General features: G+C 36.8%; 1 protein-coding gene across 1 annotated transcript in view; it reads right to left on the bottom strand.

Moving 5' to 3' along the window:
* The window catches only part of LOC102176145 (contactin-5), an 87,702-nt gene that overhangs the window by 56,000 nt on the left and 4,536 nt on the right, over positions 1-27,166 (bottom strand). Inside the window, exons 2-3 of the mRNA XM_018059878.1 lie at positions 13,574-13,644; positions 10,940-11,174 (exon numbers count right to left, since the gene is read on the bottom strand). Coding sequence (XP_017915367.1) covers positions 10,940-11,174; positions 13,574-13,644 — 306 coding nt within the window. The remainder of the gene's footprint in view (positions 1-10,939; positions 11,175-13,573; positions 13,645-27,166) is intronic.

Raw genomic sequence — 27,166 nt, 5'->3', positions numbered from 1 at the left:
TTTGTTGCTAAGGTGGTTTTTTGCCTTCCGGAAAATTATTTTCCTTCAGGCAAGTTGCTTTACTTCTTCCTGAGCTCTAGTCCCATCATCTGTCATCAGGCATATTGAGAATACTTAGCTCGTAGGTTTTTAAGGTTAATTTTACTTGGAATAATACATATAAACTCTTTAGCATAGTTCTTGGCACTTAAAACATCTATTCAGAAAATATTACCTGTTTTACCTTTTACCCTGTGAAGGCACAAACAGGATCTAAGTTTCATTTGATTTCTTTTGTTGTTGTTTCAACCACAAAGCCACATTTCCATGATTGTGTAAAGAATGTGTTATGAATCATGATATTTAAAAGACATGCGTTGACTTTTAAGACTGGTATGGGCTGAAAAGGAAAGTCCCTGGAGGTCTCGGTGCTGTTGCTCTAAACCACCTTTTCATTTGTGTCTGTGTTCAGTGACCTTTTTTACTGTTTTAGTTTTTGCTTTTTTTTTTTTTTTTATAATACATCATGTCTGACTGGCATCCATCAAGGGGTGCACTTTATTTGAGGTTGTACTGTATGTGAGGAACAAAATATTTTCAGCTTTGACACTGCTGAATCATAAATACTATGTGACAAACACACGTTAAAAGAAATGGCAGAATAAAGGCCATACATTAGTTCAACCAATCTGTACACAGTCGATGTCAAAAACTCCTACCCCATGAAAATTGTAGAGCCTTTGATTTTAACCCCATATCACTGCCAAAATTTCAGATGAAGCTTATCATTGCTAAGACTTCAGATGAATCTATTTAGATTCAATCAACCAGATGGCAAAGGCAGAGTTCTAAATAAGATTTTTATGTTTTAGACATATAAAGGGAATTATAGCCATTTGCTGAGAATATTTCACTTTCTGATGGGAGGTGGCCACATGCCCACCTGGAGAGCCTTCATATATTATTAACTGAAAAAATAAAAATAAAAAACATCTGCCCTTGTTACTATAAAATAAGTCCACAAAAGACTTTTTCAAAGTTTGTACTAAGCAATGGTTTGTCTTTTGGTAAAGCTTTAATTAAAATTACATATTATATTTGCATTAATTCAAAGTACTTTGATAAATTCACATTAATCTTTTCACAGAAGCTGACATTAGTTTCTGCCATGGTATAATTTGCAATATCTCATTCTGTCCTTTAAATATCTTTTATTTTATTTTGCTAAGTGGTTTCCCACATCCCACTTCCCAACTGTATATTATTTGTGCATTTACCATTAACAATAACAACAGCAACAAAAACTACGGGAAAAGCTTCTAATTTTGTTCTATTCTAGAATTCTTACAGCAAACTTGCAACAATTTTTTTCATTGCTATTTAATAAGAGCTAAAATTCTTGATTTTGCAAGTAAATGAAAGGAAATGCTCATGTTCTTAAGTGTGTATAATCTGATCTCCCGGATTTGGGATATGATATATTTCAAAGAAAGCCACTCTTTAAATATCATTTGTTATTTAGAAGGAGTTTTGCTTATCTTTTCAGTGAATGCACTGCAGAGATTTGTATGCCAAATGCCTTTTTCAACTTTTTTTTTAATTGAGGTAATTATATCTTTGCCAAAGATGATTGCAGGGGGATAAATAATTTCAGAAGCACAAAATATGTGGTTGCATTTCTATCTCTACCTTTAGAGAAAGAAATTTCTCTCTCAGCTTTCTGTAGCACAATACAAGTTTAAGTACTTTTTAAAATAGAATGATGGAAGTTTTTAAAAAGTAAGAAATAAAGAAAAATATTCAGAAAATTATTTCCCAAACTAGCACCCTAATTTCTGTTTAAAAGCTCTAAGGTTTTTAAATCAATGTCAGACATTAAAAGACATTCCACAGTTGCACTCACAGAGGCTAAATATTATGAAATATTAGAAAGTCACTTGGATCAATGGTCACATCTAATTAAATGAGGGTCAACGAAATAAGAATTGAACAGTAAATTTTTACTTGTTTCACTTTCTAGATATAAATAATATCAAACATTGGGGCTTCCCTGATAGCTCTTGTAATGCAGGAGACCCTGGTTCGATTCCTGGGTTCGGAAGATCCACTGGAGAAGGGATAGGCAAATCACTCCAGTATTGTTGGGCTTCCTTTGTGGCTCAACTGGTAAAGAATCCACCTGCAATGTGGGACACCTGGTTTTGATTCCCTGGAGAAGGGAAAGGCTACCCACTCCAGTATTCTGGCCAGTATCAAACATAACCTTGTTGACCTGCATTGAAAATTTAAGCATGTAAAAAGGTGACCTCATTCAATTTACTCCCAAAAGTTTCAATTTGCACCATTTATTAGTCAGTGAACATTTTCATTTGTATCAAAAATTTGTCTGCAGACAAGGTGAATGGATAAAGAAGTAGCGGTACATATAAAAGAGAATGAATTTGCGTCAGTTCAATTGAGGTGGATGAACCTAGAGCCTGTTGTACAGAGTGAAGTATGTCAGAAAGAGAAAAACAAATATCATATATTAGCACATATATGTGGAATCTAGAAAAATGGTACTGACGAACCTATTTGCAGGGCAGGAATAGAGACACAGATGTAGAGAATGAACTTGTGAACACAGCAGGGGCAGGAGAAGGTGGGACTTACTGAGACAGTAGCATTGAAAGATACATATTACCATCTATCAGATAGTTAGTGGGAAGTTGCTATATAACACAAGGAGCTCAGATTGATACTCTGTGACAATCTATAGGAGTAGACGAGGGGCTGGGAGGGAGGCTCAAAAGCAGGGGATGTGTGTATATGTGTAGCTTATGCATGCTCTATGGCAGAAATCGGCACAACAGCATAAAACAATTATGCTCCAATTAAACTAAAAATTTAAAAAGTAGCTGACTAGATCATAGGATGTTTGCTTTGGATTGAAACTAGATGTCCTATTTGGGCATCCCATTGTATTTGAATGACGGAAAGTGACAACCAGGAAGAATCTTAGAAAGTCCCTTGGATCTTTGTTCACATATGGATGACCAAAGGGTCTTCATGCATATTTTGTTTGCCCAAGTAATGTATTAAATTGAATAATTCCAATAATTCATTTAAAATAAGAATTTGTGGCTTATTTTGGGAAAAATGGGTGATACCAAGTCTGACTCCTTGGGTATTGGTAGATGAGCGCTATCAATTGGTCCCATTAGTTAGGGCATATTCTTTTCAGTTTGCCAGATTCTCCACCACTCCCTATGGTCAAATTTCTGGGACTCCTTCACTTGTTTATACTTCTTACGTGATCTCTTTAGGTTTTGAGTTATGAATCTATGTTTTAAATTCATGTTCTCGTTTTGCAAATGAAAAAAATGGCATGGAAACTGGCTGATTTATCTAAACTCTGCTTCTAGATCTGAAAGAGTTCCAAGAAGAACTCAGATCTCAAGTGCTCTGTCTTTTGTTGTTTTTCCATTGCACCAGGGAGGCAGCTGGCTCATTCTCTATCCCTTAGGGTAATTTTGGGGGGCAGAAGAGATTTTTACAGGGAGAATATATAGTTCACTCTCTTGCTGCACAGCTGTTTCCAAATAACTGACAGATGAACGGATGGAATAAGACTAAAACAAAAAATTACAAACAAAATAGATGAGGAGGGGGGAATAACCAAAGGTAATAATAACTGCCACTGATTGAAGCTTTGATATATGCTAAGCCTTATTTAAAATTCTTTATGTATATCAATTAATCCTCCCAACACACCTACTAATCCTCCCAACCACCACTTTTCAGATGAGGAAATCCAGGAGCAGGAGGTTGAGCAACTTCCCCAAAGTTGCACAGCTGCTAGAAGGTAGAGCTAGGAACTGAGCAAGGCAGTCTGCTGGGATCTGGCCATCACACTCTTTCGCTTCTGTGCACACATCGCTGCTTACACTCTGGGTGCTTTTTCCTCACGTGTTTTCTTCTCCTTGCCCTCCACACCTAACTCATCTCAAGAATATTGATATTGGAACCCCCATTTGGCCTCTCTCGGTCTTGCCAGAAACTACCTGAACTCCTGTGATTGTGCTCAGTTGCTTCAGGTGTGTTGGACTGTTCGCAATTGTAGCCTACCAGGCACCTCTGTCTATGAGAGTCTCCAGGCCAGAATATTGGAATGGGCAGCCATGCCAAGCTCTCCTCCAGGAGATCTTCCCGACTCAGGGATCAAACCAAGGTCTCCTGTGTCTCCTGCACTGGCAGGCAGATTCTTTACTACTGAGTCTTCTGGGAATCACACCTGAACCCCTATCATCTCCTATTTAAGCCTGCTACAGACTTACTTTCAACTCCTTTTATTCCTATTTCTTGGAATTTTTTTTTTAATAATTTTGCATCACAGCTACACTGCTCCTCACAGATCTCATATTCAGGCATCGCTGAAAATCTCCTGATCTGTAAATGCCAGGATGTTTCTTGCCACTCTTGCTTCTGTCTGTTATACTTGGAAAATTTGATGAAAATTTAGGGACTTATTTCTGAGATTATATTATATAGTATTATGTCTAAAAATTCAAAGATTTTTAAAGATTTTTTTTTCACTTGTGATGATATTAATTAGACCATGGCTGGCTCCTTCACTCCAGTCTTGGGATATAAAGTGGACAGGCTGACTAAAGATCCATCTAGTCAAAGCTATGGTTTGTCCAGTATTCATGTATGAATGTGAGAGTTGGACTATAAAGAAAGCTGAGTACTGAAGAACTGATGCTTTTGAAATGTGATGTTGAAGACTCTTGAGAGTCCCGTGGACTGCAAGGAGATCCAGCCACCCCATCCTAAAGGAAATCAGTCCTGAGTGTTCATTAGAAGGACTGATGCTGAAGCTGAAGCTCCAATATTTTGGCCACCTGATGTGAAGAGCTGACTCATTGGAAAAGACCCTGATGCTGGGAAAGATGTATCACCGACTTGATGCACATGAATTTGAGTAAGCTCCAGGAGTTGGTGATGGACAGGAAAGCCTGACGTGCTGCAGTCTATGGGGTTGCAAAGAATTGGACACAACTGAGTGGCTAAACTGAACTGAACTGAATTATATTAAAAATATTGTACAGCATTACCATGTTCGTGAATTTAGACGATGCATTTGTGTTAAATGACCTAGCAGCTTGAGTTCTCCAAATAATATGGGGGGATGAGCTTGTAATATTGATTATACATTTGACTTCCCAGGAGGGGTGGGCAACACCGTTAATCAAAGGACAGTTTAATAAACTCCTTGGGAGAAGGGCTAGGGCTTCATTATTTAAAAATTGAGTGAAGACAGCTGTAGTTGAACTTTTATAGGCACTAATCCAAATGGATAATCTGGCAAAGTCAGGAAATTATTCCTTGTATTTTACAACTAATATGCCAATTTATTAATTTTCAAGTTCACATAAATCCCACTGAGCTCAGTTTCAGCTCAGGACTGATCTGCAGAATAACATCCCATGAAAGTCAGGTTTTAATTTGAGCTGTGGTAACTCAATTTGCAAGAGGATAATTGCATATCATTTTCTGCAAGCTAGAAGAAGCTTCTGACTTTAATAAAAAGTAAAAACCACACAGTTTTTCCATACAAGGAAAAAGACACCCCCCCCAAAAAAAAAACTAGAAAAGGCTAACACGCATTATGTAAAAATAAACATTTCAACCTACAATTAATCTATATTAAAGTTCCCTCTAATTTTCTATCAGATGTATTGAATTCTCAGTTTCTTTCCAAGGCTGTAGTAACAAGAAATAAATGGAAAACAGATATAACTTTAATTAAAAGGTATTTCTAGAAATGTGGAAATTAAGGCTGATTTGATTTCTCATGTTGGAAAAAAATTGCTTTTTATCATTTGTACTATGCACTTTAAAACCAGTTATGTTGGAACTTTGCTATTCTTTAAAAAAAAGTGGATTATTTCCAATATGAGAGTATTGTATGGAGTGGTCCCCCACATTTTTGGCAGCAGGAACCCATTTTATGGAAGACAGTGTTTTTGAAGACAGTGTTTTCAAAGTCAGGGTCAGGGATGGTTTCAGGATGATTCAAGGGCCTTCTGTCTATTGTGCGCTTTATTTCTTTTATTACTATTACATCAGCTCCATCTCAAATCATCAGGCATTAGACCCCAGAGGTGGGGGACCCCTGGATTATACCATACCCTGAGACCTGACGTCTAATCAGGGTTGGAATGCACATAACTTTTGCTTGGTTCAAAGGATATAGATAACTGATACATGCCTACGATGCATGGAAGTCCTAGCAGGCAAATCTCTTTCCTCTGGCATTATATCAGATGCTGCCTGTCACTGAAAGAGTCATTCAGGGTTACTTCTGCTGTGTAAACCTTGAAGGATTTCAGCGTCTCAAGGGTGTTAAGAGGAAAAAACAACAACAACAAACATCTGGAGGTTTTCTGACAGTGAAAGTGTTAGTTGCTCCGTTGCATCCAACTCTTTGTGACCCCATGGACTGTAGCCCAGCAGGCTCCTCTGTCCATGGAATTCTCCAGGCAAGAACACTGGAGTGGGTTGCCATTCCCTTCTCCAGGGGATCCCCCCTACCCAGGGGTCAAACCCAGGTCTCCTGCATTACAGGTGGACTCTTTACCTTCTGAGCCACCAGGGAAGCCCAGTAATTTCTGATGGTACTTTAGGGCAATAGCCAACCTGCGAGTGGTGAGAGTCATTTCCTAAGTGATTTACTAAGTATCTATGTGTATAAAGGATGATTCCTTCTATAACAGATCATATTCAATGTTTTGCCTTCAGTAATGTATGCCTCACTCACATTCCAATAGGTTTCTTGAGAGAAAAGGAAAAAAGACGAAGCACATGGCAAATGCACACAAGCACTTATGGAAATGTGTTCTGGATGTGAAGGCCATCCTCTGTTGATGTGCCAGGGGAACTAGGTTGAGAGCTAGTACTGTCAGGTGTGCCTTGAAGTCCTTGAGTTTCGTGCTTCTCTCCATCAACGCAAAATCTGGTGGCTGCGCTTGATACGGCACCTGGCACGTTTCTCTTCAGGGCTCAGTGTCAGCTCTGAAAAGGCGATACCTTCTTCCTGGTACCCTAGCTGTGTCATGAATGAAGGGAAGAAACTATACCCATAAAAGGGAATAGAAAACTAGTCCCCCTGCTCTTGTTCTTCACTTTATTTAAGAATAAAGAGGGCTTTTGAGGTGATAAACAGGTGGACTAGGTTAATGGAAGAACAAAGAAACAGATTTTGTCTTAGGGAGAAATGCAATCTCAATCAGATATTTGGGGTTTGGGCAAGAATATGATGACAAGGGCTCACCATGAATCTCTGTGAACGTCACAGGCATGGACAAGAGGAATCTGCTCTGGCATGAGTACTATATTCTATTTTTATTAGTTTATAAATCACTGACTCGATGGACGTGAGTCTGAGTGAACTCCGGGAGTTGGTGATGGACAGGGAGGCCTGGCGTGCTGCGATTCATGGGGTCGCTAACAGTCGGACACGACTGAGTGAATGAACTGAACTGAACTGAACAGCCCTTTACTCTTTTTAAAATTGTCCAATATTGAAAATGTCCACTCCTTTTCCAATAGTTTGCCAAGTGACTAAAAAGGATGTTGATTTCCCTGTTTGTGTGTGTGTGCTCAACCTTATCTGACTCTTCGCTACCACATGAACTATAGCCAGCCAGGCTCCTCTGTCCCTGGGATTCTCCAGGCCAGAAAATTGGAGTGGGCTGCCATTTCCTACTTCAGGGGATCTTACAGACCCAGGTATCAAACCCATGTCTCTTGCTTCTCCTGCTTTGGCAGAGAGATTCTTTACCACTGTGCTGGCTGGGAAGCCCCAAATCACCCATTAGACTTCGCTGGGTCTTGGTTGCAACACGTGGGATCTAGCTGCCTGATGAGGGATTGAACCCTGAACCCCCTGCATTGGGAACTCGGAGCCTTAGCCACTGAACCACCAGGGAAGTCCCTTCTCTAATTTTATTCTAGAACAAAAATGGATCTATTATTACTGCCTATCCTGGGACAACTAAAATGTAAAAGAATTTTTCAGAAAATAGAATAACAGAATTTCAGCCTTACATTTGTAATGGCTCCCAGCGATAATATAGATTTCCACTTTTAAAGTGGAGGAAGGCAAGGCTCAGAGAGGTGAAAATAACTGCCAAAGGCTTTCAAGTTACTTTGAGCTTCCATCTGAAGCTCTGCCCACTCCAGGCAAACACTCTCTTCTTTCCATGATCCTGCTTTTCCTGGTTGACACAATGTAATGGTGCTAAAGCTCTATTAATATTTACACATGAAATTCCAAGTTAGTAAAGTTAATTAGTGAGCAAATGCTAAATATATGTTTTAATTTTGTTGTCAGAACAAAGGCAGACTCTATCCAGATTTAATTTTCCTTCTATCTTTCACATTTCAGTCAACAAAAATAAAGGAAGTGTTACTAAGAAATATGTTACAGCAACAGCTTCAGTGTCTTTGAAAATACACATATTTTCTATCCAGCTAGAAAGAGGAATCTCTAAAGGCAAACTGTCTCAAGTTTAAGGAAATAGGGTAAACAACCCATGGTGGCTGCTATAATTTAACTTCAAAGCAAATGTTGACAAGGAATGTAAAAATTTGGATTTTTTAAAGGCAGCACTGGTGTTACCATGCAAATCATGTTCATAAACCCCTGCAATTCATCTCACATGACCTTTTGGGCCATGTGCATGACAAATGATACAAAATAATATACACAATAAAATAAAACAGTAGCAAAATATTATTATTAAAAACATTCCTGATGAGATGATACAGGGTAGTGACTAAAAGCATTAGTTTTGGAGTCATACACACCTGGGTTCAAACCCCAGTCCTGTCACTTACACTTAAGTAGCTTACTTAAGTAACTTACTGAGTTACTAGAGTTACAAAAAAAAGGTACAACTATTTTACTGAGTTGAATTTAGCACGTTACTTAGCCTCTGAGCCTCAGTTTCCTACAAGTAAATTGCAACTTGAGATTCCTACCTCACATTTGATTGTAAGAGTTAATATAAGTAATATGGAGACTGTATATACTATCTGAAAACACATCACAAATTTGAGATGCTAAGTGCATGAATGGGCTTCCCCAGTGGCTCAAAGGTAAAGGATCCATCTGCCAGTGAAAGAGAAGTAGATTTGATTCCCAGGTCAGGAAGATCCCCTGGAAAAGGAAATGACAACCCACTCTAGTATTCTTGCCTGGAAAATCTCATGGTCAGAGGAGCCTGGTGGGCTACAGTCCATGGGGTCACAAAGAGTTGGACACAACTTAGTGACTAAACAACAATAAGTGCATGAATATCTCGTCAGGACACTTACAGTTGTTTGGTATTACTTGACTCTTCACTTCCTTGGTCATTCTAATACTAGGGTAAATTTTCTACTTCTGCTTCAAAATTTTCCTCTATATCACAAAATACAAAGGAGCTGGTAATGAAAAACTACATCTTTCATAAATCAAATACTACCTTTGTATTTCAATATTCAAAAGAAGTTATTTATTTACCCCCATGAATGCCCAGTACCAAAAAGATTGATAATCCTCTTGAGCTATTCGAGTCACACATGTGGGCACAAAGGAAATAAAAAAGTCCGTTTATAAAAGCAGTAATTATTTGGAAGGACAAATCTGTGCTGTCTCTGGTGGAGCATTAGCTCAGCTGGCTGTCAAGTTTAGGGACTGTAAGGCATTGTATTTACTTTCAGGGCCAACTGAAATTCTGCGCTTGAATTGAAGAAAGACTATGTGGAATAGCTAACTTTGGGGAGTTAGTTCTGTCAAGCTTCCTCTCAACGTCAAGCTTCTTATGCATTTAGTAGAAAATGCATTTTTGTACTAAACCTTGAAAGAACCAGAGATTTTGATGTAGAAAGCTGAGTTGGCATCCTAGCACTACCACCTATTGACTATAGCCATGAATAACATCATAGTCTTTCTTCAGTTCAAGGGCAGAATTTCAGTTGGCCCTGCAAGTAAACACAATGTCTTACAGTCTATGAAATGGGTATACTGCCCAGGTCCTGCTTATCTGGCAGATTTTTTCCCCTATTAAATGGTAGCTTTAATGATACAGAATTCTATTATTTTCTGTTGACTAATCATGATACACTGGTATTAAGTGAATAATAGTTACATAATCACAATAGCAAAAGATGTTTATCAGTTTCACTACCTAGTAGTTTTATATTGAGATTGAACAAGGTTATGCATATGATAGCAGCTTGCTATAGACAAATCAAGGATTTAATGATTGGCAGCAATGGGTTTAATTCTCAATTACAAACTATATAACTTTTTCAGCAAGTTTCTTAATTTTCCTGAACTTCAACTTCTCTTTCCCTTTAATGGGGATTATAATGCCTATTAGTCAAGATTGTTGTGAGGATTTAATGATACCATGTGTGAAAAGCTTGCAACAAAAAATCCTGTCAGATACTTCTTTATCAGTACAATATTTTGTATATGATGTTAGTAACAAATATTTATTGGAGTATTTATTTAAATTCATTTGATATAAATTTAAATTTTTGTGGATTAAAATGGAAAATGATCTAAATTTCAAACCAAAGAAGAATAGTTAAATGCCCATATGTTCACAGAATAGACTACATAACAGGCATTACTAATATTGTTATTATCATGGAAAGATATTTGCCATATATCAGTGGGGCATGAAGAACATAAAGAAAAGTATTAATATATGGAATTATCAACTTTTTTCAATAAAACTTATTTGGAAAAATTTTGGAAAAATATATCTAAAAAGTTTAGTGAATTTATGGCTAAGTTTTGTTTTATGGGTTTTTTATTTCCTCTTCGGGCATATCTGTATTTTCTAATAATACAATAATGTCACATTCAGTTACCAAAATAAATATTAAAATGTTAAATGAAAATAAGGATGATAAAACTGACCTCCTTCAGCTGAACATATGACAACAATTTGACTGAAAGGTCCATCCCCTTTATTGTTATAAACGCCAACCTTCACTTCAAAGGGGGTAAGAGGAGGGACACTTTCATCTCGATAGATGAATTTTGAAGCTTCAGAGGATGTCACCATTTTTTCCTTCCAGCCACGTGTTCCATTGGGCCTGAAAGCCACAATATAGCCAAAGCCTTCCCCATTCTGAAACTCTTCAGATACTGGCTAGAGAAGAAAAAATACAATTAATTATCAGCAAAATAATTGGTTAAGAAACCTATTTATTCCAGTCTTTAACCTTTTAAAATTATAGATAACTTTAACAAAAAAGATTCTCAGAACTTTCTAGTACATTGAAAGCCAATGTAGCATAATCACTTGGCAGTTGTTGCAAATTTAAAAGGCTTTAAAGGTAAAAGTTAAAAAATTAAATGGTATCAGTTGATATTTAAGAAAATTATCAAGAGTATTAAAAACTCTTGAAGTGAGACAACTTTACTCCAATTAGTCATGTATATGAAACAAAGGTCCTTGGAATCCACACTAGAATTTAACATGTTGGTGAAAATTGTCATATGGTCTGGTGGTTGGGAAAATCTTGTCACTGGTAATGCTCTGCAAAGGTCTTTGCTCAGAAAATTTAGGAGAAATTAATGTAAGACCTTTTTGTTTTTCTTTTTTTAGTATTTTCCTTAATTACTTTTGTGCTTTACTAACATATAAAATATTAGAATAATTAGAATGCAGTATATGCACAAGAAGCTTGTATTATATGATTTATATTTAAATTCTTTAATTTTTATTTTCTTGGTCACATGGCCTCATATACCAGATCATAGGTCCCCAATCCATGTCCTCTTTAGTGGAAGACTGGAGCCCTAACCACTGGACTGCAAGAGAATTCCCACATTTAAATTTGTTAAATAGCCATGAATTGCATTGTGCAATTGTGATTAACTAGTTAGTCAATGGAGCAGTTACCAACCATTGCCTAGGACAATGTTTGACAAATAGATATCCAATAGACAGTGGCTCAGCACTAAAGGATCTGCCGGCAGTGCAGGAGTCTCAAGAGCTGAAGGTTTGATCCCTGAGTCGGGAAGATTCCCCCAGAGGAGGGCATAGTTACCCACTCTAGTATTCTTGCCTGGAGAATCCCATGGAAAGAGGAGACTGGAAGGCTACAGTCCATAGGCTTTCAGAGTTGGACATGACTCAAGCGACTTAACACACACAAATATTTGTTACTTTATTAAAAAAAAATTGATTTGAGGAAAAAAAGAGACAAAATCTATCATATCAAAGTACTATATACTAAATGTTTATATCATCTCCCCCACCCCCACCCCACCAGTTTATGTGATAATTCCTAATTCCCCATGTGATTGTATTAGGAGATGGATTTGGGGTAGGTGATTTAGTTATGAGGATGGAGTACTCATGAGTCAGATTGGTGCCCTAATAATAGACTCTAAAGAGCTCTTCTGCCCCTCTGCCAGATGAGGACACAGTGAGAAGATGGTGCTATAAGCACCAGGAAATAGGCCCTCACTAGACCTGAACCCACCTGTGCCTTCTAGAACTGGACTTCCAGCATCCAAAACTGTGAGAAATAAATTTCTGTTGTTTATAAGCCACCCAGTCTATGGCATTTTTGTTACAGTAGCCCAAGCTGAGTAAGACACACAACTGACAGGGAAGGCAATTCCATTTAAAGAGGTATGATCTCAGTGAAGGTCAGGAATTGGGAAGTTAATACCTCTGCAGAAATCAAAAGCAAGACATAAAGTTTTATTGAAGAAGAAGAGAATAAACAGGAACAGGTCAGAGGATGTGCTCATGGAAGATTTACTAAGGGGAAGAAGTTTTTCTGTATATTTTTGTACATTCTTTCATTGTTCTTCGAGATGGTCAGGGATTAGTTCAGTTTTCTCCAATAGGTACTTCCATCTCCACTTTTTGAGGCACTGATCTGTTCTCTACAAAGCTATATTTGATAATAGAGTAAGTTAACATCAGAAGAGGAAAGTGCCTTTATGTAAAATAGATGTACCTCTCACAGGCTTTCATCTCCCACTCCTTTCCTTTGACAGAAGGAATTTTGGAGGTCAGATGGTGAGGGATACAAAAGAACAAGCATTTTGTTATAAAAATCCTAATTCTACTGTTTCTCAGGAAATTACTCAAACTGTGTATCAGTTATCATTTAGAAAACAGGGAAAATTATCATCACTAGTGGGATTATTTTATGGGATAAATGAGATATCCCAGGCTCTACTCCAGAAAAACCTCAGTGGGTTTAGCCCACAAAATGTCAACTGTGAAGTAATCAAACATTAAACTAAGCCAAACAAACATCTGAACGAATTTGAGAGAGGACGTATTTTAATTATTCAAGCTTTATTCTAACAGAGCCCATATGACAGGATGGGACTTTAGACTTGGTATCAAAGGTTCACATTGGAAATATTCATGTGAGTAATTGACGCTCAAAGTGTTTTGTAATCTCATTTGTAATCTCAAACAAAAATTACACAGATACTCTGTACCAGGTACTCATACTCTATGTGTAGCTTTCTATTTAAGGAATCAACACATCCTGCCATCTGAGTGGGCTTTCTTACCTCCCAGGCGATGACCAACTCGTGCCTTCTTCCACTTCTTCCACTTACATTGGTAGGTGCTGTCTTTGGAACTGTGGTTAAAAATGGGCCATGAGTGAGGAAAATGCACACTTTACGTGTCCTTACAATAAGAATGCATCATAATTCTACCTGGTTGGGTAACATTTTCAAATAAACAGATCAAAATTTGTTTGAAGTCAGGATGGTCTTATTCAATATTAAAACAAAACATTTGTGATGGATATCCTGCTTTCAAATCTCTGTGGGAGAGTTTTGCAGATATTTTTCATGGCCATATACTGCATCTCCAAACTAATTATTCTCTTGTAAATGTTCTCTGGTTTATAAGGTCCAAATCATAATTAACACTACAGTCAAGGACATCTACTAATGATAAGTTAAGCTTCATGCTACACATTTTTTTCCTTTCTAATCAGTGAATCTTCTGTGATCCAGGGCTTGCAGAGCCCCTGGAAATTCCACAGGTAGACATTGGCCTTAGGGCTTTACTAGAACTCCCAGGAAACTCCAGTTTAAAGAAACTTTTCCCCCAGCTAAAAACTAGTCTTTATTCTTCTTCTTCTTTTTTTTTTTTCCCCATGGAAAATGCCAATTATAGTTTATTTAGAAGGGTAAATGCAATTTCTTTTTTTTTTTAATATTTTTATGGGAGTGGAGACCTGGATTCGAACCCTGGGTTGGGAAGATCCCTTGGAGGAGGGCATGGCAACCCATTCCAGTATTCCTTCCGAGAAAAATTCCATGGACAGAGGAACCTGGCAGACTAGTCTATGGGGTCACAAGGATTTGGACAGGACCAAGCGACTAAGCACACATAGATTATTTACAATATTCTGTCAGTTTCAGGTGTATTGCAAAGTGAATCTGTTATACATAAACATATATTCAGTCTTTTTAAGATTCTTTTCCCACTACAGAGTAATGAGTAGAGCACCTGTGCTGTATAGCAGGTCCTTATAAAGAAATCTTAGCAATAGCTCCATGGAGTGAGAAGCTATTTAAATGATTACATATTACAAAAAAACAAAACAAAACAAAACAAAAACAAAAAACTATAAGGCTGAATCTCTTTGCAAACTGAAAATATATAGATACTTGGCAAAAGTTTTACAAATGTGTAATTATTAAAAGAATAATAATGTGTCAAAGAAATAAATTTCCCCTTCACTGAATCAAGCTACAAAATATGTTTGAAGTTGAAAGGGAATATTATCAAAAGAATAACTGTTAAATGAAGAAAATTATTAAAAGAAAGCCTTTTCCAGGCTATGAGGCTGCATTAGCAATATTACACTTCAGTGTTACCTTTATATCTCAACAGATAGTTTTTAAATGATCTTGATATACTCATAAACAATACATTAACTTTCATATATTACCTACTTGGATGAAAGGCTTTTAATTACTGGCAGATATTCACACATTTCATATACTAGAAAAACTGATGTAGAATTTATATACTAATAGAAAGGAAAAAAAATTCTCCCTGGACCACGGGGGTGGGAAAGAGCACTATCATTGCATCTGTTGAATTAAATGACCTTAAGTCACCAGGGTCCCAATGTCATCTCCTAGGCCATGTTCTCCATGAATGTCAGTTCTTATCTTGTTCATGCGGAAGCAGTGACAAATTTTTCTTGCTTCTTTCACAGTTACATACATGTCAAAAATTATTCACATGTGGAGTTCATGCTCATGTACTCCCTCAGAATTATATGGAACTGGATACCCCTTTGTCTCTCAGTCAGGAAGTTACAAGTGATTCAACTAAGAAAAATGATGGCATTGGAGCAATAGCAGTAAATACATCCTGATTTATATGAAGAACAGGCAGATGACTTGAGCTTTTTACTAATAGTCAAAAGTTATTTCTGCATGTAACAACTTATGACATGGCAGTGTGCCTTGATACCAGGTCTCCAAATCACTGTTATCCAGTACTAAGTCAAAGTTCTTTTTTTTTTTCTGGTGTATGGTATGGATGAGGCACACAAGAAAAGAACTGGTTTAACTTTATGTGTAAAAGGACAGGGATACACAATTCCAAATATACATCAGTGGCTAACGTCAGAGTTCTGAATACTGTGACCATCAATGCATGGCCAAATAAACTGTGTAAACAGCTAATTTGTTGATATTGTGCCACAATAGCTTCTCTTAGTATCATTTATTTATAAAAAATAAAAAGTTATCCACATACAAATATGTTTCACATTCATCTCTGACAATTAATAGCTAAATAATATTCAACTAATAGCTACCAGAGCCACCTACTTCATCTATTATATTGGAATTATTTATTTATACCCAGATTTAGGATCTTGCATATTTTTCTTGGAAGATACTCTCCCCACAAGCATGGATTTCATGGAAACACTAGGCACTGAAAGTCCTTTTCTGTTTTATTCAGCCCTCAGACATAATCTAAAAAGAGAATGCTTGGAACCTCTAGCTTTTGTGAATAATTCTTGAAGTTCATTAAAGAAACATGAGTAGGATAAAATGCAAGTGATGGTTTGATGTCAAAACTTTCTTGTTTTGGTAGTATTGTCGCATAGTCTATGAATGCTTTTTTTTTTTTTTTAGAAAATATATTGAGATTTTTCAAAGATTTTAACTTTTTGAGTAAAAAAAAAAAAAAGAAACTAATGAAAAGTGTGGGGAAAATTTCCACTTTGAGGAACCAAGAAAGCAAAATTTAATTTGCTTTTGTATGGGAAACATCCTTGTCAAATTATTCACAATTGACCTAGATTTTGTAAAATTTCTTTTATCATATAAAATTAGTTTTTGAAGTCTTCCTACTACTGTCAGTTTCTTTTAAGGTAGTGAAATGAAAGTCAGTCAGTAGCGTCTGACTCTTTGCCTGCCAAGCTCCTCTGCCCATGGAATTCTCCAGGCAAGAATACTGGAGTGGGTAACTATTCACTTCTCCAGGGGATCTTCCCAACCCAGGGATCAAAGCCAGGTCTCCCACATTGCAGTTGGATTCTCTACCATCTCAGCTACCACAGAAATCCATATTCAGCTTCATGTTAAGTAAGTTTATCCACTTTTAATGTATAATGAAAGTGAAAGTCGCTCAGTCATGTCCAACTCTTTGCAACTCCATAGACTACCCAGTCCATGGAATTCTCCAGGCCAGAATGCTGCAGTGGGTAGCCTTTCCCTTCTCCAGTGGATCTTGCACCCAAGTCTCCCACATTGCAGGTGGATTCTTTACCATCTGAGCCACAAGAGAAGCCCTTTAGTGTATAATAAATGATACAAAAGAGGCATTATAGAGCATTGTGTTTTAATAGTTTATGTATAAGTATATAAGTTATGTATAAGTGTACAAGTTAGTGTATAAGCATGAACTGTTCTTTCTACAACAGGCTTGCTAGATATAATAGGAAATAGTAACAGAAAATAGTAACTGAAATGGTAACAAAAATTTGAGGCTTTAAAGACAGGGAAATAACCTAAATGCATTGATCGATGAATGGATAAAAAACATATGGTGTATTATAATACAATGAAATACTATTCAGGCATACAAAGAAAGTAACTCGACCATTTGAGACAACATGGATGGACCTGGAGGGCATTGCATTAAGTGAAATAAGCTGGACAGCAGATGACAAACATTGTATGATCTCACTTACATGTGGAATCTTACAAAGGAAAAAATGGCACTGGTGGGAACAGGGAACGAATTGGTAATCGCCAGAGGTGAGGACAGGGCTTGAGGAAATGGGCAAATGTGGTACAAAGGTATGAACTTCCAGATGCAAGATAAATAAATTCTGGGAAGACATAGTGACTATAGTTAAAAATACTGTTATCATATATTTGAATATTGCTGAAAGCATATCTTAAAAGTTCTCATCATAAGGAAAAACAAAACTGTGTGAGGTGATTAATATTAACTAAATTTATTATGATAGTCATCTTGTAATATACAAATATATAAAATCATTGTTTTTCACTTTTAATATAGTGTTATATATCAATTATATCTCAATAAAAATGGCAAAAGAAACAAAAAAGAAAACCTAAGGCTTTAATAGATATAACTCAGGCAGTGTGTTCTGCTGTCAGGATCACAATGTTTGAAATGAACACTCTCATTCTAATTAGCTTAAATTTCCTAATTACATGCAGATGATCAGTGGAACCCATGCTCATTCATTTCTTTTTCAAGTTGATGGCACACAGTTATCATCTCTGCAGTCAACACTTTGGAGTCCACTGATTTTAATTATATCCTTTATTTATAAAACAACATGCTTATGATATGTAGAGATATGCCTTAATTTTTCAGAGTCATTCTGTTGTGAAAGCTCTATAATTCTTGTTAGAAGCAAAAAATTAATATGATCAAACATGTAATAAATGCTTTCATTGAGTTCAGAGAAACACACATTTACTTAAAACCAAATATATTTAAATATAGTCAAATTTTGATTTATATTTATGCAGCTAGATTCCTCTCTCCCTCAGTTGGCTACTGATAAATGCCATGAAATTATTAGTTCAGAGAATCAAGTTTACATGCATTGTTAATGGGTTCACTCTGGGCTTCCCTGGTCACTCAAATGTTAAAGAATTTGCCTGCATTGCAGGAGACCCAGAGATTTGATCCCTGGGTTGGGAAGATTCCCTGGAGGAGAGCATGGCAACCCATTCCAGCATTCTTGCCTGGAGAATTCCGTGGACTGAGGAGCCTGGTGGGCTATGGTCTATGGGGTTGCAAAGAATCAGACACCACTGAGGGACTAACACTTTCACTTTCACTGATTTTTCTGAATTTCTTTTTGAACATTACTCTTCCATGACTGAATAATGTGATTAACATTTTTCCAACAATCTGTAAATGCCTTGCTATTTTAGTGCCTTGTCTGGCATGTTAAAATGTAGACTTTTGTCCCTTTTCATTTTATATGTTTGGTTGCAAATGCTCAGAGCAACCAAAATATATTATACTACCTTAGTTTAAGCATGCATAAAGTTAAGCTTGTGCTTCAAAGAACTCTTCCTAAGTATAGTAATCTGAACAAAGTCTGTCACACTAAAAATATGCTTTAATTAACACTCAACTAATAGAAGAATACAGGATGAAATCATCTACCAATCTCTTTTTTTTTCCATGAAAAATTTCCAAATCTACTATAGTAGATGTTCACATGGCTCATTAAATAATACAGCTTTGCTAGAGATCTGAGAAAAGTCACAAAATTAGGAGCACAATCCAGCAACTGCTTTGGACAGAAAAGTGCAGAAGAAAGGAAGAAAGAATAGAGGTTACTTACATGGTGAGGGTGAAGTCAGGAGAGAAATCAAGCAATAACAACAAAAGTTCCTACCTGAATTGAACTATATAACATACAAGTAATTCAGTTAACTGATTATCACTTAAGCCCACTTTATTAGAAGAGTTAGAGTTTCCAAAATTTAAAAAGGAAAAGTCAGTGGTGTTTCCTAAGGAGTTCAAATAATGCTGTTATTCTTATCAATAGTGTAGATAAAGTGGTACATGTAAGTAGTAATAAAGTGTTCTTCTGGGACCAAGAAAGATCATAAAACCTAATAACAGTTTTACCGTTCTAGCTGGTTGGTTTCAAATACTTCTTAACCTCTTTGTCCTTCAGTTTCCTCATGGAGATAATAATAGTACTTACTTTTTAAGGTTTTCAAAATTATATATCACAGTGCCTAGAAATGTAATTTATAAATTTAACTCCTATGCAGAGTTTATATCATGCAAAATGCCAGGCTGGATGAGTCACAGGCTGAAATCAAGATTGCAGGGAGAAATAGTAACAATCTCAGAATGCAGATGATACAACTCTAATGGCAGAAAGTGAAGAGGAACTAAACAGCCTCTTGGTGAGGGTGAAAGAGGAGAGTGAAAAAGCTGGCTTAACATTCAACTTTCAAAAAGCTAAGATCATGGCATTCAGTCCCATTCAGTTCAGTTCAGTTGCTCAGTCGTGTCCAACTGTTTGCGACCCCATGAATCACAGCGTGCCAGGCCTCCCTGTCCATCACCAACTCCTGGAGTTCACTCAAACTCACATCCATCGAGTTGGTGATGCCATCCAGCCCTCTCATCCTCTGTTATCCTCTTTTCCTCCCGCCCCCAATCCCTCCCAGCATCATTGTCTTTTCCAATGAGTCACTCTTCACATGAGGTGGCCAAAGTACTGGAGTTTCAGCTTTAGCATCATTCCTTCCAAAGTACACCCAGGGCTGGTCTCCTTTAGGATAGACTGGTTGGATCTCCTCGCAGTCCAAGGGACTCTCAAGAGTCTTCTCCAACACCACAGTTCAAAAGCATAAATTCTTCAGTGCTCAGCTTTCTTCACAGTCCAATTCTCACATCCATACATGACCACTGGAAAAACCACAGCCTTGACTACGCGGACCTTTGTGGGCAAAGTAATGTCTCTGCTTTTCAATACACTATCTAGGTTGGGCATAACTTTTCTTCCAAGGAGTAAGTGTCTTTTAATTTCATGGCTGCAGTCACCATCTGCAGTGATTTTGGAGGCCCCTCCCAAAATGAAGCCTGACACTGTTTCCACTGTTTCCCCATCTATTTCCCATGAAGTGATGAGACTATATGCCATGATCTTTGTTTTCTGAATGTTGAGCTCTAAGCCAACTCTTTCACCCTCCTCTTTCACTCTCATCAAGAGGCTTTTTAGTTCCTCTTCACTTTCTGCCATAAAGGTGGTGTCATCTGCATATCTGAGGTTACTGATATTTCTCCCAGCAATCTTGATTCCAGCTTGTGCTTCTTCCAGTCCATTACTCCATATCAAATAGATGGGGAAAAAGTGGAAACAGCAACAGATTTTATTTTCTCGGGCTTCCAAATTACTGCAGCTGGTGACTGCATCCATGAAATCAAAAGACACTTGCTCTTTGGAAGAAAAGCTATGACAAATGTAGACAGTGTATTAAAAATAAAAAACATCACTTTGTTGACAACGGTCCTTATAGTCAAAACTATGGTTTTTCCAGTAGTAATGTATGGATGTGACAGTTGGGCCACAAAGAAGAATGAGTGCCAAAGAACTGTTGCTTTTGAATTGCAGTGAAGAAGACTCTTGAGAGTCCCTTGGATAGCAAGAAGACCAAATCAGTCAATCCTAAAGGAAATCAACCCTGAATATTCATTGGAAGGACTGATACTGAAGCTGAAGCTCCAATACTTCGGCCACCTGATACAAAGATCTGACTCAGTGGAAAAGACCTTGATGGTGGGAAAGACTGAAGGCAAAAGAAAAAGGGGCGTCAGATGATGAGATGGTTAGATGAACTCTGCAGGTTGGTAGGTGCCCAATATGCTACTGGAGATCAGTGGAGAAATAACTCCAGAAAGAATGAAGGGATGGAGCCAAAGCAAAAACAACACCCACTTGTGGATGTGACTGGTGACAGAAGCAAGGTCTGATGCTATAAAGAGCAATATTGTATAGGAACCTGGAATGTTAAGTCCATGAATCAAGGCAAATTGGAAGTGGTCAAAAAGGAGATGGCAAGAGTGAACGTTGACATTCTAGGAATCAGGAACTAAGATCGACTGAATGGGTGAATTTAAATCAGGCGACCATTATATCTACTACTGTGGGCAGGAATCCCTTAGAAGAAATGGAGCAGCTATCATAGTCAACAAGAGTCCAAAATGCAGTACTTGGATGTAATCTCAAAACGAAAGAATGATCTCTGTTCATTTCCAAGACAAACAATTCAATATCACGGTAATCCAAGTCTATGCCCTGACCAGTAACACTGAAGAAGCTGAAATTGAACAGTTCTATGAAGACCTACAAGACCTTTTAGAACTAACACCACACTCCCCTCCCACCCCCCCGCAAAAAAAGGATGTCCTTTTCATTATAGGGGACTGGAATGCAAAAGTAGAAAGTCAAGAAATACCTGGAGTAACAGACAAATTTGGCCTTGGAGTACAGAATGAAGCAGGTCAAAGACTAATAGAGTTTTGCCAAGGGAACACACTGATCATAGCAAACATCCTCTTCCAACAACACAAGAGACGATAACTTGGAAATCATCATTTGGGGCTTAAGATTAGAATTCCAGGTCTGCCACTTACTGACTAGGTAACTTTATGCAAGTTTTTAAGATTCTCCTATTTTGTTTTCTTATCTGTAAGATGGGACTAAACCTTCCTGCTTTACAGTATTGATATAAGATTTAAATGCTATAATGCAGAACATGTGCTCAACGTTGGACTTGGAACGTGCTTCATGATTTTTGACTGGCATATAGTATGATAGGGACTAAGGAGACAGGAGAAATCTAGCTTGAGTGTCTCACATTTACTCCTGGGCTGATATCCTCTCCCTGCCCTTTTGTCTTTCTTGCTCAAATCTTCCAATGCTCTTCCCTCACCTTGCTATTAATCAGAAATGGACATGCCTAACAATTACTCATGTTTCATTTAGAAAGGCATTTGTTAAAATCCCCATCTCTTTGCAAAGTGCCTCTGAAACTGAAGATATATTTTTTGAAAACATTTTGTAGAAAATATTTCATGATGTAAAAAAGTGGTTTCATGATTTTAAAATACTGTCTTCTGTACTATTAGCTTCTTTTTTCCTGAATATTGAGATTTGGTCCTAGAGGTCTGTTGCTTGCTCTTAATATGATCTTCATCTTCTCTTAGTGTTACTGAGAACCATTTCTTTTATTTAATATAATTAAATTACTCAGTTGAAGAAAGCTATAATGTTCACTTAATAGTATTTTCTTTGAGATTTTCCCAATTATTTCAGTTGAATGCTTTTGTTTTTTTATATCATATATATATATATATATATATATATATATATATATATATATATATATTTTAGAAACAGAGACTGGGGAGACCTTTAAAACCCTCACAGCTTTATGCCTTTTCTCTGTACACTCCAGTGCCTGACAATAGTACGTAGATTTTTTAATTGCCCCTATAAATAATTCCACCTGAGTCCCATTTGGTCTGGCCTTCAAAGCCACATTAATGCCATTTAAAAGGCCAACCCACATGCCCCTGAGAAAACTAATTCAGCTCCATCCTACAATAGTATTTCATTGTGTTCATTCCATAACTTTTGAACTCAATGAACTTTTCTAAGTAATTATCACAGGCAAGAACCGCGAAAATAAGAATACGAACAAAACAAGAGCCTATCAGAAGTAGAAATAATGTACATGGAAAGAAATTGTAGTAGGAAGCTTAATGAGTCTTTTCTGGACTTGGGATGAGACACATGTAACCTCGGATGCTAAAGTGAGGTTGTCTAGCTAAAACTACAGAACTATTAGGAAATGGAGAAAACCAATTTGCTGACCCTTTCCTATTACTCTCCTCTAGCCATCTTTGTGAGATTATTTAGCACAAGGAATGTGTTGGAAGAGGCTGTCAGCTTAGCAGATGGATGTGCTGTGGCATGGCCCTCCAGCCTCGGCTGTCACTAGGAGTGAAGTGGGAATGTCATAAGAAGCAAAACAGCTGCTGCAAAGTACAGATGCTTACTTCTCACATCTTAGCTGGATGCTATTGAGCTTCAGAATTTTGTAGGATGACCCAGTGCCACACTATGCTATTAGAGCAGAGATCAAAATAGTTTTTGAAGACATACTGTACTTCTAAAGCTTGGCGGATCAGAAATGTGAAATAATATTGTGGGCAAAGCAGACCCTACAGAAGGTAGGTTTGAATAGGCTTGCTGAGCTCAGAGCTGATAAAGCTGCTTGCTAGTAGGAGATAGGATACTCTCCAAAGAGCCCAAAGTACTCATGAGAGAAAGAAACAGGATGTGGACAAATGCCATCTCGTGGGGCACTCAATATTTGCTTGAGATCCACAAACTGCAACACCTAAAGTAGATGTCCACTTTCTTCTTTTCTGACCTGGGAGTTGGAATAGAATTTGGAGGTCAGAGAGGAAGCAGAAAGAAGCAAGAAAAGAGAAATCATTACCCTTTAGTCAAGCCTGCACTAGGATAGAGGGACAGAAGCATAGAACTAGATATGAGATGCAAGTTTTTATTAAGTTAAAATGGAATTCTTTGATACCTGAAAAATGAGACTGTCCTAATATCTAAAAAACTTTAGATAAATTAACTAGTGGGGCTGAAGCCAGACTTGAGATGAAGCATATTGGAGAACAATGGTGGGAGAAGAATAAAACTTATTTATATGTCTAAACTCTACCAAGTTCAGCATGTTTAATAAACCAGTTACCTAGCTGTAATATGATATAGTACAGAAACTGCTAAGGCTAGAAAATATATTCTGATTGTTTACTTGATACTCATATTTATTTGGTTGAGCATTAGCCTCTTAAATGTAAGTATATATTTTCCTTATTTGGCCAAAAATTGTTGTTTAGTTGCTCAGTCATGTCCGACTCTTTGTGACCCCATGGAGTGTAACCTGCCAGGCTCCTCTGTTGATGGGATTCTCCAGGCAAGAATATTGGAGTGGGTTGCCATTTCCTTCTCCAGGGATATTCCCAACCCAGGAATCAAACCCTTGTCTCCTGCATTGGCAGGTGGATTCTGTACCACTGAACCCCAGGTAACCACTCTTTGGCCAAAAGTATATGTGACATTTTCCATATTAACATCCAAAGAGAATGTCAGGACAGAATATAATGCAATAAGAAACTGGAAAGTTATTGAAGTTGCAGCAATTTGCTTAAGCAAGTTGTTTCATTTCCTTTTGCTATAAGAAGCCCCCCCCCCCAAAAAAAAAGTTACATGTTGCAACAGTATCACAATCCACTATGGATGAGGCTCAGTTCAGTTCCATTCAGTTGCTCAGCTGTGTCCAACTCTTTGTGACCCCATGGACTGCAGCACGCCAGGCCTCCCTTTCTATCACCAACTCCTGGACTTTATGCAAACTCATGTCCATTGAGTCGGTGATGCTATCCAACCATCTTATCCTCTGTTGTCCCCTTCTCCTCCTGCCTTCAATCTTTCCCTAGCTAGATTAAAAAAAGCAACAAGGAGAGGCCTTACATGGAGGTGAGGAGGGGCTTATAGCAAAGACGTACCCTGTACTGTGCACCACACTTTGAAAGTCTCTCTTGACTCCCTGACTACTCAGGTGGGCTGAGGGCCCACGATGGATGGTGCAATTTACTGTGGAGGCTTTTCAACAGGATGGTGTATTGAAGAAGCCCACTACAAGCCAAGAGACTAGATGACACTTACTATGTTGACAAACATATATTTAATCTGAAAATTTTCTTGTATATTAAAATGGAAACTCATGCATGATCACTATTGTTTAAATTTCTATTTAGTAAAGTAATAATATTTAAATTCATGATAAAAATAATAGTAATAACTCGCTAGTATTAAGCGCTTACCATGTGTGAAAATCTTTTCACCTGCTTTATCTTATTTAATACAATAGTTGAAGGGAGTAGATTGCTATATTATTTCTATTTTACAAGTGAGAAAATTGAGCTTTGAACAGTGCATACAGCTTACCTATGTTTATTGCTAGTAAGTGGCAGAGAAGACCATTAATGTAGATCTGCCTAACTCTGAACCTGAAACTCTTAATGATAGGTATTAGGCAGCACCTTCTTTTATTTCTTTCTCTATCAATTCATCACAATATGAAATAAAAAAGCAAGTAGTGAGATTTACATCAAAAGCTTTGATAATAGAAATTTTATACAATGGAGAAAACCAAATCTTTCTAAATTGTAGGTTACATAGTGAACACAATCTTCTCCCCTTTGCATGTATCTTTTAAATTGCTGCTATAAATATGTAACTTACAGAATATTAAGGTTCAATTAAATAAGAGAATTTTTCAGATAAATGAGAATTTTTGTTGCTAAATTCATATTTACATATTTTGTTACATCTATGAGAATATATATTTCAAATTAATTTCTTAAAGTATGATTTTTCTCTCTTGATTATCTTTTTAAATGGTAGGAAAAGATTCCCACTATTCAATACAAACTTACATAGTAATTTAAAGATTGTAACACATTTCCAAAATAACAGAGTTATATCTACCCCTTTCTCTCTCTCTGTCGCTAACTCACTAAAACTTGTAAGAAAATTGAACTATAAATAAATAAATATAAACACACATTAAAGTGTAAATATATACAGATATCCCTTGCTTTTCAAAAGTTTGCTTTATGGTACTTTGTTTTATCTACATTTTAGTAACTGCTTCACTAACTGAAAGAAATCTGAAGAGATTTTCACTTCTGTGAAAAAAGGTGAAAAATGAAAACTGAATGAAAATTTCAAAGAACTTGAGCACTAAATGAAATAAAAATTCTTCATTTGATGGCATTTTGACTTACAAAATTTTCATAGGAATGCCTTTCTTTTGTATAGCTGGGGAAACCTGTATTTGTATGACTATTTTGACATCCTAATTATAATAAGTTGACTAAGCCAATTTATCTTATATTTATTGACTACTAAGAGTATTTTGATGACTATAAAATTAAAAATATACCCTATAGGATATTGTAAAGAAAATTTAACCTTTTGGGACATGTGGACAAGAAACAATCTAAAGTAAAAATGCTTTACTAAAAGTGCTTTGGGTTTAGAATATTCTAGTAAAGAGAAGAATTTAAAGGGACATAAAGCTTTCAACTCAATATCCTGAGTGTGAGACCTTTTCTCTTCCAAGCAGCTCCACTGCTTTTCAAAGATTACTTGGTCCATTAGAACAGCATCATCTTTTAAAATACAGGACATGTACTCAAAGAGGCAGAGTGCATCACTTGAGAAGATGTCTCAGGATGTTGGTGTCCCTTTTAATCTGTGCTGCCTGACAAAACAGGGACAAAACTCAACACTTGGTTCAACACCATTAGTAGCTCTAGCCTTGAGTGTTACCAAAGCATAAGAAGCATAAAGTGCACAGTACAGCTTTCCTCAATTCATTTTCAGAAAAGAGTATTTCATGAATTTTCATGCTATTTCTCTTCTCTTCCATAAGATTTTAATGGACTAGAGTATGTCATGTATATAGAACTCATGATAAAATGGAGAGACAGGCATTATATGATGGAAGTAGCAGCAGAAATAGATGAGGGGCAAGTCTATCAAAATGCATCATCTGAATACGATTTAGCTTGAAATGTGACAGTGTTTTTTTTAAAGTACTTTTTAATAGCACAAAGAGATTTATACTATTGAAAATCCAAAAGGATTAGTCATCCCAAATGGATTATTTATTTTTGAAATGAATATTTATAGAGAGCATCTGAATTAGGCAGCAATCTTTGCCTTTGTTTAAACACAATTAACAATATGCAAAGTAAGGCAGTGCTTTTTAGAAAATATGTGAGCCTAAGTACTAATGTTGGCAGTCATTTCAATATCTGCAGAGTGAGTACATAAAATGAGGAACAACTAACCTGTTATACTCTTAATTAATGAACACCTGTACACAATGAAAGCATGGCTGCTTTTATGAATGCATGGAAATGCAACCAAGCAATTAATGTTTAATTTAAAATTCACACTATTGAAAATGGAGCAAGAAAAAACAACTTGTAATTGGCAAAGCACA

The sequence above is a fragment of the Capra hircus genome, chromosome 15 (genome assembly GCF_001704415.2).
Source record: "Capra hircus breed San Clemente chromosome 15, ASM170441v1, whole genome shotgun sequence".
NCBI classification, from domain to species: Eukaryota; Metazoa; Chordata; class Mammalia; order Artiodactyla; family Bovidae; genus Capra; species Capra hircus.
The sequence above is the reverse complement of the archived record's forward strand: the minus strand, read 5'-3'. Positions and strand labels throughout refer to the sequence as shown.